Source organism: Oculina patagonica, chromosome 12 (genome assembly GCF_052425735.1).
Source record: "Oculina patagonica isolate OP01 chromosome 12, crgOcupat, whole genome shotgun sequence".
Classification (NCBI taxonomy): Eukaryota; Metazoa; Cnidaria; class Anthozoa; order Scleractinia; family Oculinidae; genus Oculina; species Oculina patagonica.
The window spans coordinates 27,827,551-27,846,510 of NC_135769.1; the positions used below are offsets into that span (position 1 = coordinate 27,827,551).

The 18,960-nt window shown below is 34.1% G+C and overlaps 1 protein-coding gene across 2 annotated transcripts in view; it reads right to left on the bottom strand.

Annotated features, from left to right (window-relative positions):
* The window catches only part of LOC144632796 (uncharacterized), a 131,420-nt gene that overhangs the window by 43,322 nt on the left and 69,138 nt on the right, over positions 1 to 18,960 (bottom strand). Inside the window, exons 14-15 of one of the 2 annotated variants that reach the window (XM_078491526.1) lie at positions 17,527 to 17,676; positions 13,187 to 13,353 (exon numbers count right to left, since the gene is read on the bottom strand). The exons of the other annotated variant lie outside the window; for it this stretch is intronic. Coding sequence (XP_078347652.1) covers positions 13,187 to 13,353; positions 17,527 to 17,676 — 317 coding nt within the window. The remainder of the gene's footprint in view (positions 1 to 13,186; positions 13,354 to 17,526; positions 17,677 to 18,960) is intronic. 2 annotated transcript variants of the gene reach the window in all.

An 18,960-nucleotide genomic window follows, 5' to 3' on the forward strand; every position in this document is an offset into this window, starting at 1 on the left:
CAGAGCATCCTTAAAACAAATATTTGTATTATTAAAATGCTATCTTCAGACATATCAAATGAAGACAAAAATCATGTACGTTTAAAGTGTATACCTGAAGACCAGAAACGACGACGGGGAAGGCCTCGTAAGGATCAACATTAAATACATAATTATTCAGTTTACGGTTTTAGCCATAAGTTATAAATGATTAATGAGTACAATGTTTTTAATGACGTGATTTCTATTGACCAATCATATTTCAACAAATTTTACTCAAAAAGTTTACTCAAAAGTTTACACAAAAGTTTACACAAAAGTTTACACAAAAGTTTACTCAAAAGTTTACTCAAAAAGTTTATTCTGAAATTTACTGCCAAACACAGCTGTGCTGTGAAGTTATGTGTGTTATATATATAATGGTTTGTAATTCTGAAATCCACGATGAATTAAAAAATTTAAAAGAACCTATATGCCCTTTCTGTGATCAACTATTGATAAAAGGTATCAAGGATGCTGAGCAATGCTGTAGTAAGCAGGATATAGAAAATATAAATGCTATGGATGTCTGTCTAAATTGCGGTTTGGTTCATAGTTATGATTATGTCAGTGAGTATATTGATTTTTATGAAAATATACATAGAATACGGCGAGAATCGGTATATCATCGTAAATATCACATCGAGGCTGTTTTAAACGATTTATGTATTAAAAATGGAGTTCAATTGTCTCATAATCAGCGCGATAAGATTTACAAAGTGTTTCATGAGATCGGTACTATTCTTCCATCTATAAATAAACTCCGAAGACGAATGATAAGCACGAAATATATTATAAGACAGCTGTTTAAAATGCTCGGTATCCCATACAATTTTATCTGTGTTACTAAATCAAAAAAAACACAAGCTTTTAATGATAGATATTGGGCTGAAATTTTAGCATTAAAATCGGCTGAGATTGCACGGATTATTCAGTAAATTTATCATCATACTTGAGCAGATACCGATCGATTATTGGACCGGTATCGCATATGTAGTCGTCAGTAGTTTTCATCATTAAAAAGATATTGGATAGTTCATATTCCCCTGTTCTTAACATGAATTTTATTGTATTAAGCAAGTGCTGATAGCTTTGATAAGCAAAAATTCCATTTTGAATTTTTAAATCGAGATTCTGATGCTGAAGCCAGCCTTGTATCAATAAAGCTCCCGTGCTGATTGCAATCAGGCTGATACCACCAGTTGAAATGGACGATACTATGCCTCCTGAAGCGAATAAAATAGCCAGCGAATTGCCTATTAATTTCAGCCTTCTAAAGCTTTTTGTAGCTTTTTTATAACACCAACACTTCTTATGGTATACTCTGTAGTATTCTTTTAATTCTTGAATTTGCGCTTGATTTAACTTGTCACTAATATGGTTCCATTCGAATATATTTTTGCGTTGTTTTGTCATATATTATTGATTAGACAATGTTTTCTTTCTATTTTTAAATCTGTTGTATAATTTTCTGATATTTTTAATCAACCGTTCAATAGTTTTCAGTATCTCATGTATTAAATTTGCAGTTTTCATATATATATATTGTTTATACAATTAAGCATTTTTTATTCGAAGAAAATACCGTTGGTTTTATCTAAAAATTGGATTTTATGATACTCTTTACCATTTATTGGATATGCAGTTTTACTAAAACCTATTCTTTGTATATAGTAACCTGAAGAAATTTGAAGGCTAGATGCATTCAGCGTATACCCCGAGAAAATTTTATCCAGACTAATACCATTGTTACAAATACCGATCCGAAATTGACTACCTATTTTAGTATACCAGAGATTCAAATAAACCCCTATGTAAACATCTCTAATTTGCTCATAAGATACATCTAAATCATAATCGAGTGATAACTGATTAGACTCTAATTTCACCCATGGAAAATCAAAACTACTACCATTGTCGAAGTTTATTTTAATTCTTTTATTATCACTGGGCTTATAGTCATATTTAAATGCCATATATATAGTCCAGTCATTGGATTCAGTGATATTTTCATTTAAATTAATTTCGAAACCACTCATAAAGCCGTTTTTTGGATCAAAATCTTCTAACAATTTTGTGGGATTAAAGACAAGATTGCCATTTAATCCAGACACTACAGCACCGTTACTATCTGACATGATGAATTCAGATGGATCCGTTAGATCATAAAAATACTAGAAAATTTTATGGTAATAGCTGATGTTTCTTTTCTTATCCATTTTTAATTCAAGATCAGACTTCAAATTGTCCCGAAAATTTTTTAACTGTTCAAAATTAACAGCTTGGTCATTAGTAGTAGCTGGTTTAATACCATAAATAGCCTTTGTTTTCATATCAATCGATGCATTGAAAGCTATTCTATCATTTTCAACATAATATAGCTGATCGTATATCCTAGGATCAACGTTACTCTGATAACCTTTTATTCCATAAATCACGATATATGTTTGTAATTTTGGGACATATGCGTTCCCTGATTTCATCTTTAAAACGATATCAACATAGAGATAATTATTAGGATGTTGCTGATATTTATTAATTTGTGCTATTGTTCGACTATATCCATCATAAACTCGCGTAGTTGATTTGTCGATGTTGTCGATTGATGATACAATATCGATATCTAGACTATCATGATCTATTTCAGCTGGAAAAAATAGCTCGAAAACCATTGTGTATCGATTGATTGGTAAACTATATACATTGATACCTAATCTGCTTGAGTAGTAGCCTTTATTGCTGTCAAGTACCAGCTTACTGTCTACAACTTTCGTATTGATCTTATGGTATGAATTCGGATGATCGATTAAACTGCCTAACTTTATATCATTTTCCTCGCTTAATTGATTGATACTATCGGCCATTATATGGGCAAACGTGTTTTCTTGGCCAACGGAAGTTATATGACTGCTATCAACATGATCAAGCATATATTTTTTGTTTACAGCGTCTGTATCATTGGTTGGGTTTTTTAGATGGGTTATATTATACCCACCCATATGGAGATTTGCCTGCATCATGTTACTACCTTGAATATCAAGTTTGCTTAGAATTTTTTGAGTCAAAACGCGTCCTACGACCTTCTTTAAAAAACTGTTATCAACGTACGATTTGTCTACTTTGTTTTGAAGGCTTTGAGCTAAGACACTTCCTGATTTCTTCGTTAAATATGTATTATCAGCGTACGATTTGTCAGCCTTAGTAGCAAGTTTGGTATCAATTTCAGTCCTTACTTTGTTATCCTCAACACTAACATAGCCTACGTTTGGTACAGATCGATCGTTATATAAACTTGGATAATACACTTCGGTATTTTGCAATGAAAGGCCGGCACAATCAAACACTGTTTCATTTCTGTTCTTTTTAAGGAAGAATTGGTTAAGATATCGTTTATTTACGGCCGTCTCGAGATCCCTTGAATAATTTTCAATTGAATCATCGATCGCAACGTCATCAGGCGTTTTTAGCCCTATTACTCTCTTTTTGTTCAAATTGAAATTACCTTCAGGCGTAACATCAAAGCCGACTCCTGGGTCACCCTTTTCACCTCGAGGGCCTTTAATTGGTGTAATATTAGTGTTATTTGATTGTAATAAACCGTTTGAGTAACTCATATTATATCAATCAGTTATATTATATTATATTTTTTCATTGAAATTCTTAGTTACGAATTTTCGTGGCTTATCAATATATAAAAAGCTAAATGGGTCTGCAGTTGCTTTGAGATAGTCGTTTTTACTGATTCCAAGTTCTCTGCAAATCATTCCTTGTTCATTATTAGATGGGAATTCGAAAATACAGTGATGAGTACAATTTAATCTGATTGTTTTATCGGTATTATAATAGCTTTGAGATAAATAAATGCAACTGCAATTTTTATTTCTTGAATTTGTAAAATAGTTGCGTATTTCGCTATCATTTTTTGATCCCGTATTGAGATAATCGTCAAAGATGACTAGTTTTTGGCCTTCATCTGATATTTTATCAAGCGGTATTATTTTATCATTACTTGCTTCAATAACAGAATAACCAGCCTCTTGACTAATGGGTTCAAAGGTATTGAAAAGATGTTGATATTTCGATTGCTGAAGATTTTTCCCATAAAGATATATTTTATCATAAAACAAAAGCCGGTATATCATATCAAGTAAAAGGTTGGTTTTACCCCCACCCGAGGGAGAAGAAATCAACATTCTGAAACATTGATTTGGCATGAAATCGTATAGTTGTCTAAAGTTTGAGGCCATATCGTCTTTAGTGTCATAATTCGGTATTCTCATTATATTATATGGGTATATTATTTTCAGTTCAACATGGTGTTCAACACGGTGTACATCAAGGTGTTAAACGCTATGTTAAATGTTGATTTTTATATTCAATTTTCATTTTTTATGTAACGTAATAATATAAAATAAAATGAGTTTACTTAGATGGAAAGAGCTTGCAAAGAGTAAATCTGATTTGGGCGATAAAATCAATTATGTTAAAAATGCAATCACACAAAATAATATCGGTCAGCAGACAAGCCAAGAGTCATTTTCGAAGGTATTCAAACCAGTGACAAGTAAATTAGATGATGTAATTAAAAGTAATTTGCAGATAGCAAAAGTACCCAAAAAGCGTGTCAAAAAGGGGATGAGAGGTGAATTGGAAGCTCCAGATTACTATCCTGAAGTTGATCCTTTTGAGGATATGGACGTAGATAATTTATTTGATGAGCCTGTAATGCCACAAAATGAAAAACAGATTGTACCGAAACCACCAACATATGAAGAATCTTTAAAAGATCTTTTAGAAGGAAATAAGGAGATTTATGTTGATCCCCAATATTTTCCTGAATATAAAGATGAATTACCTCCTGAATACGATGAGGATGAAATTGATTATGCTTTAGATGCTGATGATGAAGTAAGTGAAATACTAGAAGACGTTGGTATCGACGATTATGATGTAGTGCAAATGAAATTAGATCAGCCTGAAATGACACCAAAGAAAACCAAGAACTATCTTAATAAGATTTTAGAGAAAGCCAAATATAAACGGAGACAATTGAAAGGTTTCAAGGCGAATGTTACTAAAGAATATAATAGGGGAACTATATCTGAAGCGGAAAGACAGATTAAAAATAAGAGAATAAACAATGCAAGAGTTGCATTAAATGACTACATAAAACATTACGAAAGTAAAGCCAAAACGATAAAAGGTTCTGGTATTCGAAAAAAACAGAAAGGTGGAAATGTTATATTTTTTAACGATGTAAAACAGCTTCTCAAAAAATTGGAATTGATCATCGGTTCAATAAACGCAGGAAACACATCAGTTAAAATGCGAAATATGGGAGTCGCTATATTAGACACACTTTTAAAAAGGTCTACTATAAATAAACAACAATATAAACAGATATATAATCTGTACTTTAAAGTCTAATTTATGTAACTGTATTATATATATGGATCGTGAGTTAGTATTATCATCATATAGTGTTAAAAATCAAGGGAATAACACTCCTCAAAATTTTACAACTAAATTCAACAGGCCTATAACATTGGATAGCAATTACCAATATATGATAGGTCTCAATCGTATTATTAACATGTCATTTACATGGTTTAATGTAAATCCCTCATATGGTAATCAGCTGATTAAATATAGTTCTGATAATGGGAATAAATTTGAAGACATAACTTTCCCTGAAGGTGTTTGGAATTATTCTGAATTTGATGAATATATTAAAGAGATTACCAAGACGGGAGATGATGATAACCCTATATATCCCATCTCTATTGATTTTGATTCAACAACATTCCGAGTTACAATCACTTTATCTCAAAATTATCAACTTGATTTGACGCATAGCAATTTCAACGACCTTATAGGGTTTGATAAAAAGGTATTAAAGGATGCGGTTAATATTGGTCCAAGAGTCCCAAATCTCAGCCAAGATACCGATATATTAAATATACATTGCGATCTAGTCAATACTTCTTTAGTCGATGGCGAAGAGTCGGATATCATTTATACTTTTTCGACCAGCGTACTACAGCCGAGTTATTCGTTTACAATCGAGCCTCGTAGGGTCACATATAATCCGGTTAATAAGCAACAGATAAGTAGCATTCGAATATACATCACAGATGGGAAGAGACGGTTAATTAACCTGAATGGAGCGGATACGTCTTTTTCATTAATTTTGAAAAGGATAGAATAATATAACATAATAGTATATAATGAAACCATATGAATTCAAGAGGTTTTACCATCCAAAATTTGGTAAATTTGTATATAAGCACAAAGGGTCAGGGATTATCGTTGATAACATTTTCAAACCGATGAAGAGTGTTATGTCGTCTGTTGTTAAAAAAATTGTCAAGCCCTTAGGTAAGAAGGCGATAAAATCAGGTATTTCTCATGCAGGTGATAAACTGGGTAAAAGGGCATCAGAAAAAGCCGGAGACCTTATAATGGAAAGGCTTAGGAATATGAGGAAGGGAAATGCTGGGCAAAAGGCACTATCCCCAATCTTACAGAAAGTAAATGCCTCACCTGTCAGACACCAACAGAAAAATGAAAGTACTGATATGATCATCAATAGATTAATATCAGGATCAGGTGTAAAAAGAAGGCGTTGAGTAAAATGAATAAAATGATTAAAAAAATTGGTACATAATTGCAAAATTATGTAACATAATAATATATGTCTTTTAGAACAAGCGAATACTTACAGAGGTCCGAGTTGGTTCGATATCAACTCGATGATGTTATTCGAGTCCCAGCTAACGGTCAGCACCAACTTAAAAACGGCTATAAGTTCACGATTAACGATAGAAGTTCATTCTACGATTGGTATAATGCGTATTTCGAGGTGCAATTCCAGGTGCAAATGTTAGCTGATGGAGCAACAACGGGGGCAAATCGTATCACAGTTATTAATGGAGCACATTCATTGATTGCCCACATGATGATTAAATCAGCAGGAAAAATCGTTTATGATACCGATAATCTCCATAAAGTTACTTTCGTTAAGAACCTCCTCGAATATAGTGACGATTTTAGTCGCTCAGTAGCAAAAAATAGTCTTTGGTATCTAGATACCGACCATAGAATAGCAAATGCTAATCAGAATGCAGGGTTTGAGGCTAGGCGACTTTTGACGACAGGTCTCAATGATGTCAATGTTGTTATACCTCTAAATCGTTACAGTTTCTTTGAAGAGCTGGAAAGTCGAATGTTACTCCCAATGCAACTCCAGTTCAATATACAGTTACAGAATGACGCCGAATTACTTCAAAAGGCCGATGATGTAGCTGATGGTCGAGTGGTCCTTAATAGATTCCTTCTATGGGTCCCAAAATTGACTCCAAAGGACAGCCTATATGATAAGTTTGTTAGTTCCTTCTTGGTAAAGAACACTTGGACGTATATGCGCGAAATGTATGAGGTTTCCGCACCAACGAATAGCAGTGGATTCTTCCAGATCCCATCCAGTATTGATAATGTTAAGGCTATCTTTGTATATCTACAACGAGCTAAATCAAACAATGCAGATGCAAATCCCTATGAATTTGATACCTACAATATCAATCTTGACCGTGGGAATGGTAGTTATTTGACAACATGTCGATTGGAATACGGCAACGGAGTGTTTTATCCTGAGACCGAATATGATAGTGAGTCCAAAGTTAGGATCTTCAATGATTTGATGTCTTATGGTATGAGAAAGAATGATTACAACAGCGGTACACAACTCAACTTGGCAAATTACAACTCTCTCTATCCTATTATCTTTTTTGATTTATCATATCAAGCAGAGCGAGTAACTAGAGACCCAAAGCAGTTGATATTCAGATATAAACTAAACGCTAATAGTGCGGGAGATAGTCCTTTCAACGTCCATGCCATCGTTCTTTATGATGAGACAATCGTCATTGACAAGGTGGGGAATGAGCTGGTTATTGTATAAATCAATCAATTGAATATTATGTATAAACCATTCTATTTTGTATACGTTTTATAAACAAGAAATTATATAACATATAATATATATACAAGTAATGACAACTTATCACTCTCATAAAGTAAATCTGTCAGAAGGACAGCGAAGGAAGCTTTTGACTGCTTATAAAAATAAAAGTGAGATCACTATTCGCTTAAGCAATTCAGATATGACTGGCAATGACAGTTTAATGCTAACTCAACGACAAATCAATAAATTGAATAAGGCTAAGAAGTTAGGTGTTGGATCTGATTTAAACATCTCAAAGACACAAATTCGAAAGGTCATTAGGGTCGGTCATGGGGCACCGCGAATTGGTTTTCCAATGATTGGAATTAGTGCTCCGAAAACGAAAACAAGATCAGGAAGGTCAACAACTAACAAATCAACAACTGATAACACTTCAAAGAAGGATGGGGGAAATATCAGAATACCAAGTAAGAAAGAGATATTATCTTATAGGAGTCCTCCAATAATTGGATCATGGAATGAGTATAATAGGTTCCTCAAATCGGGAGGTCTGATTGTTCCAAAAAAAAAGATTTTAATACCCAAAAAGTAAACAAGCCAAAATTCCATAAGAATATTCCCATGAGTAATTTTGATCTAATAAAATGGTGTTCATATTTGAATATACCAATAAAAAACGTACTAATGAGAGACGAGACTGTACCACATAACCATAAACAAGCATTATTTATATACAATCTTCAACCCTCATATATGAGGGGAAGCCATTGGGTTGCTACTTATGTAAAAGATAAGGTAATCAATTATTTTGATAGTTTTGGCATGCCTCCATTTCAAGGTATAGTCGATCACGCAAAAAAGAAGAATTTAACATTGCTACATCAAAACAATCAGATCCAGAGCATAAATACAACCACATGCGGATACTTTTGTCTATACTTTCTCAACGAAATGAATAAGGGGAATTCGTATTATAATTTATTGAAAGTGTTTGACATATATTACACAATGAAGAATGAAAAATTCATTCAACATTATTTCAGAAATATATAACTCATATATATACAATGACTAAATCGTATTGTGTACGTGAAAAAATACAAACTAATTCAGTTCCTGGTTCTGAAAAATATGTGAGAACAAAAAACAATCGTTTAATGCTCAAATCGAAATGCGTTTCTTGTGGTATTACTAAAACTCGTTTTGTGAGTGAGAAAAAGGGGCGAGGAGTTGGTGAAACGATTAACAAAAAGGTCGGCGAAAAGATTCCAGGATTTCAACAAGCTCAAGACGTTGCAAGCTTCATAATGGGTATTACTGGTGGTGATAAGGATTTATTTAAAAAGTATTGGTCGGGAGATATCGCAAAAGGTGCCTTCAACACGAAAAACGGATTATTCTCAAAGAAATTCTGGACATCTCCAAGTGAGCATCAAGATCCGTCATGCTCTGGAACCGTTTGGGATAAAAAAGCAGGAAAATGGAGGAATAAATACTGTGATTAATATCTAATCAATATATATATAATGGTTAAATCATATTGTGTAAAACAGAAGAAACAGACTGAGTGTATACCAGAGTCTGAACAATTTGTAATGGCTAAAAATGGACGTTTAATGCTTAAATGTAAATGTGTTGAATGTGGAATCACTAAAACTAAATTTGTCAAAAGTCAAAGTGGTGGAGCTCTTGCTCGTTATAAAGGACCATCTACAACTGATAAAATAGCATACATGGCTTCAAATTTTGTTACCCCAGCACCAAGTTTTGGTGCTATGGCTAGACTTTTAGCTGGGCAAGCTTTCAAAGGAGTAAAAGACAATGTTGATTACTACAGAAAGGGAAAAGGTATCGATATCCATAAAGCTATTCTGAAAGTAGCACCCAAAAAGGGTTTTGTTATTCCAGGGCATAAATATACCGGACCTGGAAATCCTCTTGAAAAACAGGTAAAATGGGATCCAAAAACAGGTAAAATACTAAAAATATATGAGCAACCAACTGGCAAAACAGATGCTGTTAGCATGCAACATGATGTAGATTATTCTGTATGTGCTGACAAACCATCAAAAGATCAGGTTAAATGCAAAAACGAAGCTGATAAAAAGATGGTAAAAGCCCTTGATGCTATCCCATGGAAAGACAGACAATGGGGTCATGCTATTGCTCGTAATACCATTTCAACCAAGGCTAAAATAGGTATGGGTGTTAAAAAGCCAAAAAACGGAAAACGGCGTTGAGTAAAAATGATTGGTCTCAACAATTAGCCGATGAGTTACATAAACCAATCAGACGAAAATTTAAAACTAGAAGAGTAATATCAAATGGAATTGACGACATATGGTCTGCTGATTTAGTTTTTATGGAAAAACTTTCAAAATGGAATAAAGGTTATAAATATCTATTGACTATAATTGACGTATTCAGTAAATTCGCTTGGGCTATACAATTGAAAGATAAGAAAGGTGCATCAATAACTAGCGCTTTCAACAATATTATCATTAATGACAAGCGTAAACCTGAATATCTCTGGGTTGATCAGGGATCTGAATTTTATAACAAAACGTTCAAGGAATGGCTAAAGCAAAATGATATTAACATGTATTCCACTTTTAATGAAGGTAAAGCTGTTGTTATTGAGAGATTTAATAGAACTTTGAAAAATAAAATGTACAAACAGTTTACTATTCAAGGTAATACACAGTATCTTGAAATGCTACCAAAAATAGTAAAAGAATATAATAATACAAAACATAGCTCTATCAAAATGACACCCATAGAAGCTTCAAAGAAAAAGAATGAAGGAACTGTTTACTTTAACCTATACGGTGATATGGAGCCATTATCAGCTAAACCAAAATTTAAGGTTGGTGACAAGGTCCGAATATCTAAGTATAAACGAATTGTTTTCGATAAGGGTTATACACCGAATTGGAGTGAAGAAATGTTCGTAATCACTAAGATCCAACATACTAATCCCATTACATACAAATTGAAAGACCTCAGAAATGAGGAAATACAAGGTAGCTTTTATGAACCTGAATTATTAAAAGCAAAACAGGATGTATTCAGAATTGATAAAGTCATTCGGAGGGATTATAAGAAGAAACAAGCTTTAGTCAAATGGAAGGGTTATAGTAATGATTTCAATAGTTGGATACCAATGAAGGATCTACAACATATATAAAATTCGTGCTTATTGACTTAGGCATCTTGAATCAATTCTGAGAATAAAAGTTTATTTTATGACAAACGTTTATATAAAAGTTTGTATAAAAGTTTATTGTAATATGATTGGTTAGTTAATATAAACAATAGAACATTCGAATCTATTGTATTGAACCAAATATTATGAAACCATGACAATAATGCAGATGTTTAACCTTGAACTATAAAATATTAATCACCATAATTTTAAAAAAGTCATAAATATATATAAAAAATAACGAATCACAAGAAATATATAACATTAAAAATTTACCATAACTGTCGGTTAAAAATATATAAAAATTTCTAAAGTATATATATAAATGGTTGAAGTTCGAAGATATTTTACTGAAAAAGACAAGATGGATGCAAAAAGAAGGTCCAAGACTTTATATGCATCTAAAAAGGAATGGTTTTGTGTCATTTGCAATAATTATAACTATAAATTATCCGGTAAATGGAGACATCTTTTGACACAAAAGCATATTAATAACAGCATCATTTACAACAAAAAATCAGATTAAACGCACTGTATAAATGATATAAAAAATAATGTATAATAAATATTATAATGACATCAAATTACATCAAAGAAAAATTCGTTGAGATGATGAATATCATAGAAAAACATTGCATTAAAGACAATACACTTTTCTTACAATTAAGTGAAAAGGAACAATCAAATAGATTAGTTAACATTTGTACTGATCTCGGTATTATATCAAATATGATCCTACATAAAAACATGTTCAAAAATCTGATAAAAATACAAAAATATTATATTGAAAATGTAATATAAGACGTTCATTTTAAACGCACCTTGATTTCAAAATTTTAAAAAGAGTATAAGAAGTATTAAGCCAAATGCCACAAACAAATAAATATAATTGATCATATAAAATAAAATTTTATATGAACAAGATTTTCTCTTTTATTTTATTTTATTTTATAAAATAAAAAAGAAAAGCTCCGCTAGAATCCATAGCTTGAATCCATAGCTAGAATCCATAGCTTGAATCCATAGCTTGATTTAAACGCACTTCCAATATTTTTTAAAAAGAGTATAAGAAGTTTTTTCAGGCTTGGTTTTCTAGGGTTTGAATTTCAGTTTTTGATTCTAATATTTGATTCCAATATTTGAATCCATTTTTGTCCCATATTTTGTATCCAGCACTGGAAGTAGTGATGTACTACATCTCTAAGGCAAATTTGCCTCAGAGTGTAGTACATTACTACTCAAACAGAGATGCAAGTAGATGCAAGTCAAAAACTTGCGTCTCCATTTGGCCAGGACTTGTGTGCACTTGCCAAGTTTTTGCATGCAAGTCAACCCAAGTTTTTCACAGTTTGGCCGCCCAACGCAATTCTTGGTGTTTACTTTTATACTGAATTGCAGCGCCTGCAGTAGCATTAAAATGTTTTTTTTTTTATTTAGTCCAACGAATTCTTGCATCTAATTGTGTTACTGTTTGGCCAGGGCTTTAGATCTGACAAAAATATTTTATAAATTTGTTATCAACAGGTGAACGTAATTTAGAGGTGTCAGCATTATGGAGGTTTCAATAAGGAGAGGTTTAATTGTATGTAACAGATCTTTCTGGATTTGTATTTCACACCCTGTTAAAAGATTTAGCACCACATGAGTGCATGTAACCTTAGTTCAGTCCAGTTTAAAGTCAATAATGAAATAACTAGAGCCACACCTTTATGACCAGAACCACCTTAACTTGGTATTATGTTTACTTAATTTTGGTCTGTACAAATGCTCGGAAATTAATTTTATTTTTTAAGAAACACTTCACTGTAACCACCCTGTTAGGGTAATTTGGCAAGGTTTGGTGATCTGATAGTGGTCGTTTTATTTCAACCATTAATTTTCTATTGGGGTTTCACAGTAATCGATAAATAAAGAAACAGATATATTATTCTTAATTTGTAACAATTAAAGACCATTTTTAAATGGTTTTATGAAAAGTTAAAACTTTTCATAAAACTAACCTGAGGCAAGGTCTCCAGCATCAAGCTGACCTCACAGTATGTTGCCTCTCCTGGATCAATAACCCTCAGGCACAGCACAATTGCATTTGAAAGCCAGTTCTGGTGTTCAAATCTGATCTCTATCTTTATGTCTGAATCACATTTTACTACTCGCTTCTGTGGGAGCTCTGTAAAAAGAGTCATTATGATGAGCTTTTAATATACGGCTAGAGCCTTTTAAGATAATTTTAATAGGGACCTTACGAAACCACGAGGGCGACTACAACGAGAACGTCACCAAACAAAAGGTTAAATGAGCAGAACAATTATTATTATAGCTCTGCACATGCGTTATCCACTTTCGTACATGAATCAGATGTGAAATGACCAAATTCTGCATAGTCCAGAGAACGTGAAACCATGACGTGATTTTTTTTCGCGTTTCTAGTTTGAATGTCAAGATGTGCTTACATATTCAGCTAGAGATTAGTTCTGACAAAATGAATGCACTAAATAAATTAGGATAGTTGCAAGATATTAAAGTAAAATAATTATAAAATTTATTCATTTTTGAGTTATTTTTTCAAAATAGCTCTTTAGTCGGCGCGATGTTCCGTGACTCAGTGGGTCAGTGGGTCAGTGAAGTATGTTTGTTTGTCACACCAATCAGATTTCAGGTACTATCAGAACCAATCAAATTGCAGTTTATAAAGGCGAAGTAATCTGACGAAATTATGTGTCGCAGCATGTCGCAGTTCGTTTTCGTTGAAAGATTAATTGGTGAGTTGTGAATTATCATGGATTTGAAACGTATTCGTAGTTTGCGAATCAAATTGCGAGCTTCAATACAAAGTTCCCAACTTCGACCCGAATTTATTAAATCCTTCTGTAGTTATGTTATCAAAAAGGGCTTTGCTACGCTAAACTGTTGGAAACAAATGTCATAAAAATAAAAAACGTTCAGCGACGTTAAAAAATGTTCAGCGAGTCGTAAACATGTTGTCTCGAACAATTAGTCTTCCCTGTCACGTCGCGTCGGCTTCGATTAAAATCAATTTTACATATGAGTAAACCATCCAGTTTCATCCGGTTTACAAACGCAGAAGACTTGAAATTGAAGACAGTGAAGATTATGCCTCACAGAAATCGTTAAATATGTGTTTTCATACAAAAAAGTTAAAATTTGACCAAATTTCTACATGTATGAAATTTATTTATAGGCCAATCACTTGCGTGATCGCTGATGCGAAACGTTGTCTTGCACTTCAAGCTACTTTCCTTGACAAGTTCTAAAATCTTCGAGTTCAGAAATTGCCATGACTTTCGAGCAACATGTCTTGTTTCTCCTCAACTACCAAACTTGGAAAGTTCAGTCGGGCCGAAGTCGGGAAATTTGTATCGATGTTTGCAATTTGATTCGCAAACTCGCACCGTAATTGGCAACTTCATAACAAAGTTTCAAATTTCCCAACAAACTTCGCAAACGGTCGGTATAAAACGCAGACCATGCAGACTGCAGACTGCAGACCGTGCAGACGGTGCAGACCGTGGAGACTGAGTAATTTTTTTTCTTCTTTTTTTACATTGTGTTTCACAAAACTTTTCACGAACGGTTTCCGAAGTTCGTTTGAAATTCGCGAAGTTCGCTACGAACTTTAGGGGGAATTTCATTATTAAGTAGTTGTCAATCAAATTACGAATTTCACGTGCAGCGAAGTTGAAAGGTTGAGGAGTTCGCAAGTTGAGAAGAAGTTCGTCCAGTTTGTTTAATTTGGTGAAATAAATCCGTTCCCAGTACAGCAAAAAGCAATCCCAAGTCCAGAAGGCAGGACATCAACGGACTAAAAAGCAAGGCTGCCCTGAAAATGGTTTGTGAATGTTACAACAAAGTTTTCCCAATGTCACCCGACACCCGACTTAAAATAGATTACAAGTTCTGCCGTGTGCAGTTTCGAAGAAAAAAATTTCAACAGATGAACCGGTTTACATATAAAAATACTGTTTGTGTGTGCCGTAAAAATCTTCTAAAGAGAAAAAAACGTTTTTTACTAATAAACAACACTTGCTTTGGAACAATTGAAATGTGTATTTATTTACGAATTACTTATATTTTATTATTAAGGACAGTGTAAAATTGAACTAGTATATAGCATAAAAAAATGTTCATCCTAGAGCACAAAACTTGCGACAGGACTCGCAGTCACGAATGCATGCAGCATTCTAGAGAAAACCCTGTATTCCCAAAGCATAACTACCAACCGAAGCATTTGTTTACGTTATAAAATTGAACTAAAAACCTGAACTTAACAAATAAACTGCTATATCCGACCAGTTCGTTTTACCTATAACTTAAAATGTTCCAATGTTTACAGTGTAACGCGCTCTCTGACGTAGAAGAAAACTCAACAAGCTGCAGGAAGCTAAATAAAATAATCCTTGACCTTGAAGCCAACTTTAGATGATTTCCTGCCTTCCTGGACTTGAAATTGCCTTTCCTTGTACCGTGAACGGATTCATTTCACCAAATTAAACAAACTGGACGAACTTCTTCTCAACTTGCGAACTCCTCAACCTTTCAACTTCGCTGCACGTGAAATTCACAATTTCGTTTCGAAGTTCTTAATTTGATTGACAACTACCTAATGAAATTCCCCCTTAAGTTCGTAGCGAACTTCGCGAATTTCAAACGAACTTCGGAAACCGTTCGTGAAAAGTTTTGTGAAACACAATGTAAAAAAGAAGAAAAAAATTACTCAGTCTGCACGGTCTGCACCGTCTGCACGGTCTGCAGTCTGCATGGTCTGCGTTTTATACCGACCGCTTCGCAAAGCGGGCGGCCAAAGTAAACTGAAATCAACTGTAAAACATTTCGTTCAAACATTTAATGAACCGGTACAAGTAACTTAACTGTTAAAAGCAACTACGATCGATAGCAAAAACAGAATAAGAGCGTGCCATTTCGTGACAACTTGATAACTCAATTAGTTCTTGTTTGTTGAATAGAATTTACGTTGTTAATGAACGAAAATCTTTGTTGAACAGTTTTGACAGGAAACAAATACTCCAGGTGTACTGCGCTTTAAAGAACTTTTCCGAAGAGAGTGGTTTTTTTAGTTGATTCGTTTATTACTTCGTTTATTATAGTACTTTTCGTTCAATGTCTATATGGAGACGTGGCTTTTTCGAGAAAAACAAGGGTATCGTGTTACATTCGTTTTAAAACAACAAAGGTATCATGTTACAACAGTGAGAAAAACAACGGTATCATGTTACAGTGTTTGGCAAAAAGCCAAAAGTATTGCGTAACAAACAAAAGTAACCCGTTACGGTTGCTACAAAGCTAGCAACAAAATAACCGCTTTAAACAGAATAAGAACGTGCCATTTTGTGACATTTTGACAATTGAATTAGTTTTGTTTTTTAATCAAATGATGAAAATTTCCGTATTAAATAAAACAGTTCTGATGTATCAAAATGCATGTAAAAATTATTTTGTTTGCAAGCAAACTTTGTGCAAAAAAGTGACTCCGTGGGGCGCTATACACAAATAGCTCAACCCATGGCATAAACCATCCCAACAGGATCACCCAGTTTCACCCCAAGCCACCCCATAAATTTAAAAAATAACTCTTGCACGCTTAGCGTGCCTATGTTTATAAGGACGTTGTCGTGGAAACAAATCAATAGCCCTATTCTCCCAGAGGAGAGTCAGGATTAAGAAGAAAAGCACGGCTAAGAGAGCCATATAATAAACTTCTTATTGACTCTCTTGGGACCGTACTGGAAGAATATTACCCTCAGACTAGATATCTTTTGCAGACCTCCTTTTGTTACCAGAAAGACCCCAGGCCACATTCTCAACACGGGCCTTGAGCTTGGTTAGAAGATCACATCTTGCCCAAGGGCACAGTGCCATGACCTTTGTTCAACTCCAGTGCTATTAAAGGGGCTAGGTCAAAGAATTTTGGGAAATTCTATTTATTTCCGTTAATATTAAGAGCTTGAAACTTCAAATTGGCAGAGCAAAAGTCACGGCCACATTACAAACAAGGATGATTTTCGAGCATTGTAAATGACACCTTTATACAAATTGAGACGAGCTTAAAAAAAAGTGGGGCCAACGTTTTTCAAGTTAACCAGAACGCAATCCGCTTTAATCTTCTCGAATTTTGCCCATCCATTGCAATTATTGGCCTTTCTGTGTTTATTTTGAGTTCTTCTACAGTTTTAAGCCGTTATTGTGATATTTCTGTTAATTCTATGACCAGCTGATCAGTGCCGAAATTGCCTAAAATTGCATGACATAGCCCCTTTAACTGTCTCAAATTCACTGCCACTAAATAAGTGTCATGAAAACTTACTGTGTATGTCAAGCCATGTCCTTTGTCTCCCATCAGACTCTTTGTTATGGTAAATGGGATCACGTAAACTATAGCTTCTGGTTGTGGTAGTGTGGTATTGTGGACGCTGTCTCTCGACCCACCGATTTGTGTTCACTTCTGCTTCAACATCTACAAAATGGTTAGAATGTTAGCAGCGATTAACTATAGTAGTACTAAGAGATCAACTACAAGTGTCAAGGTGGGAAGGGGGGTGGGGTGGGGGACTAGATGGGAAGGCTCCACCCAAAAGAGGTACCTTTTTTAGGCAGGAGGTTTATGAAAGTTGAAGATAATTATAAGGGTAGGGAAACTGTCATTTAGGTATTTAAAAGGCTCTATCAGCTAATTTATTGAAGTATTGTCCATTCAAAACAAGACAAGCGTTCCTCTCCATCGTTTGAAGTTTAAACTATGACTCAATTCAAAACTTGAATATTAATTGGATTATCGCCTGGCTTCACACAATAGGCACATGGGGATTTGGTCATTTTTTGCATAATTTCCACTGCAACTAGTCAACTATCAAATGGGCATGTACTAAAACCCGAAATGACGAAACGAAACCACCGAAACGAAACCGCCGAAACGAAACCCATTACAATTATTGAGAGCTAACTGTAAACAGGCCAACCGGATTGCATAGTAGGCTAACCAAAGTGAATAGTAGGCTAACCAGAGTGTGTCGTAGGCTAACAGGAGTGTATAGTAGGCTAACCGGAATATATAGTACGGTAAGTAGCGAAACTCTTGAAGTTTTACTTGTTTCAGTGATTTTGTTTTGTTTCACTCGTTTTGGCCGTTTCGGTTTTTTCAGCGGTTTCGTTTCGGTCATTTTGGCCGTTTCGGTCGTTTCGTTTCGGTGGTTTAGTTTCGTTGTTTTGGGTTTTAGTACATGCCCATCAAATGTCACACCAATGTTTTCACGTTATTTTGTTCCCACTCACTCTTTTCAACCCTCTCATGATACCAAACAAGAGGCAAAACATTTTCAATAGGTGTACTTAAGAGACTCAAAAAAGCTACAGGCAGAAGAGAAACTGGAAAAAAATGTCATAGACCCAGTTTTCGTTTTTATGCAAATTAGCTAATCAATACTCATGTGCCTGTCACATGAAGGCAGAGATCACAAATTAAATCAACATTTGAGTCGCCGTTTGAACGTTAAAATATTCACTTCAAGAATGGAATATTGATTAGAAAGGTCAAAAAATTGTAAAGGTTTGGATGCCGAGGTCAGGAACCTCCTGGTGTAAAACACGGTTGATTGCCCCCTCCCCACAAGGAGGGTCAAGATGAAGGGAGCACATCCTAGCTGAAGGAAGTATTTAATTTAGTTATAACTTAATTATAACTTAATTAATTTTATTTAATTTAAACATTAATTAATAGGCCATTTCCGAGTTACCCTTTGCC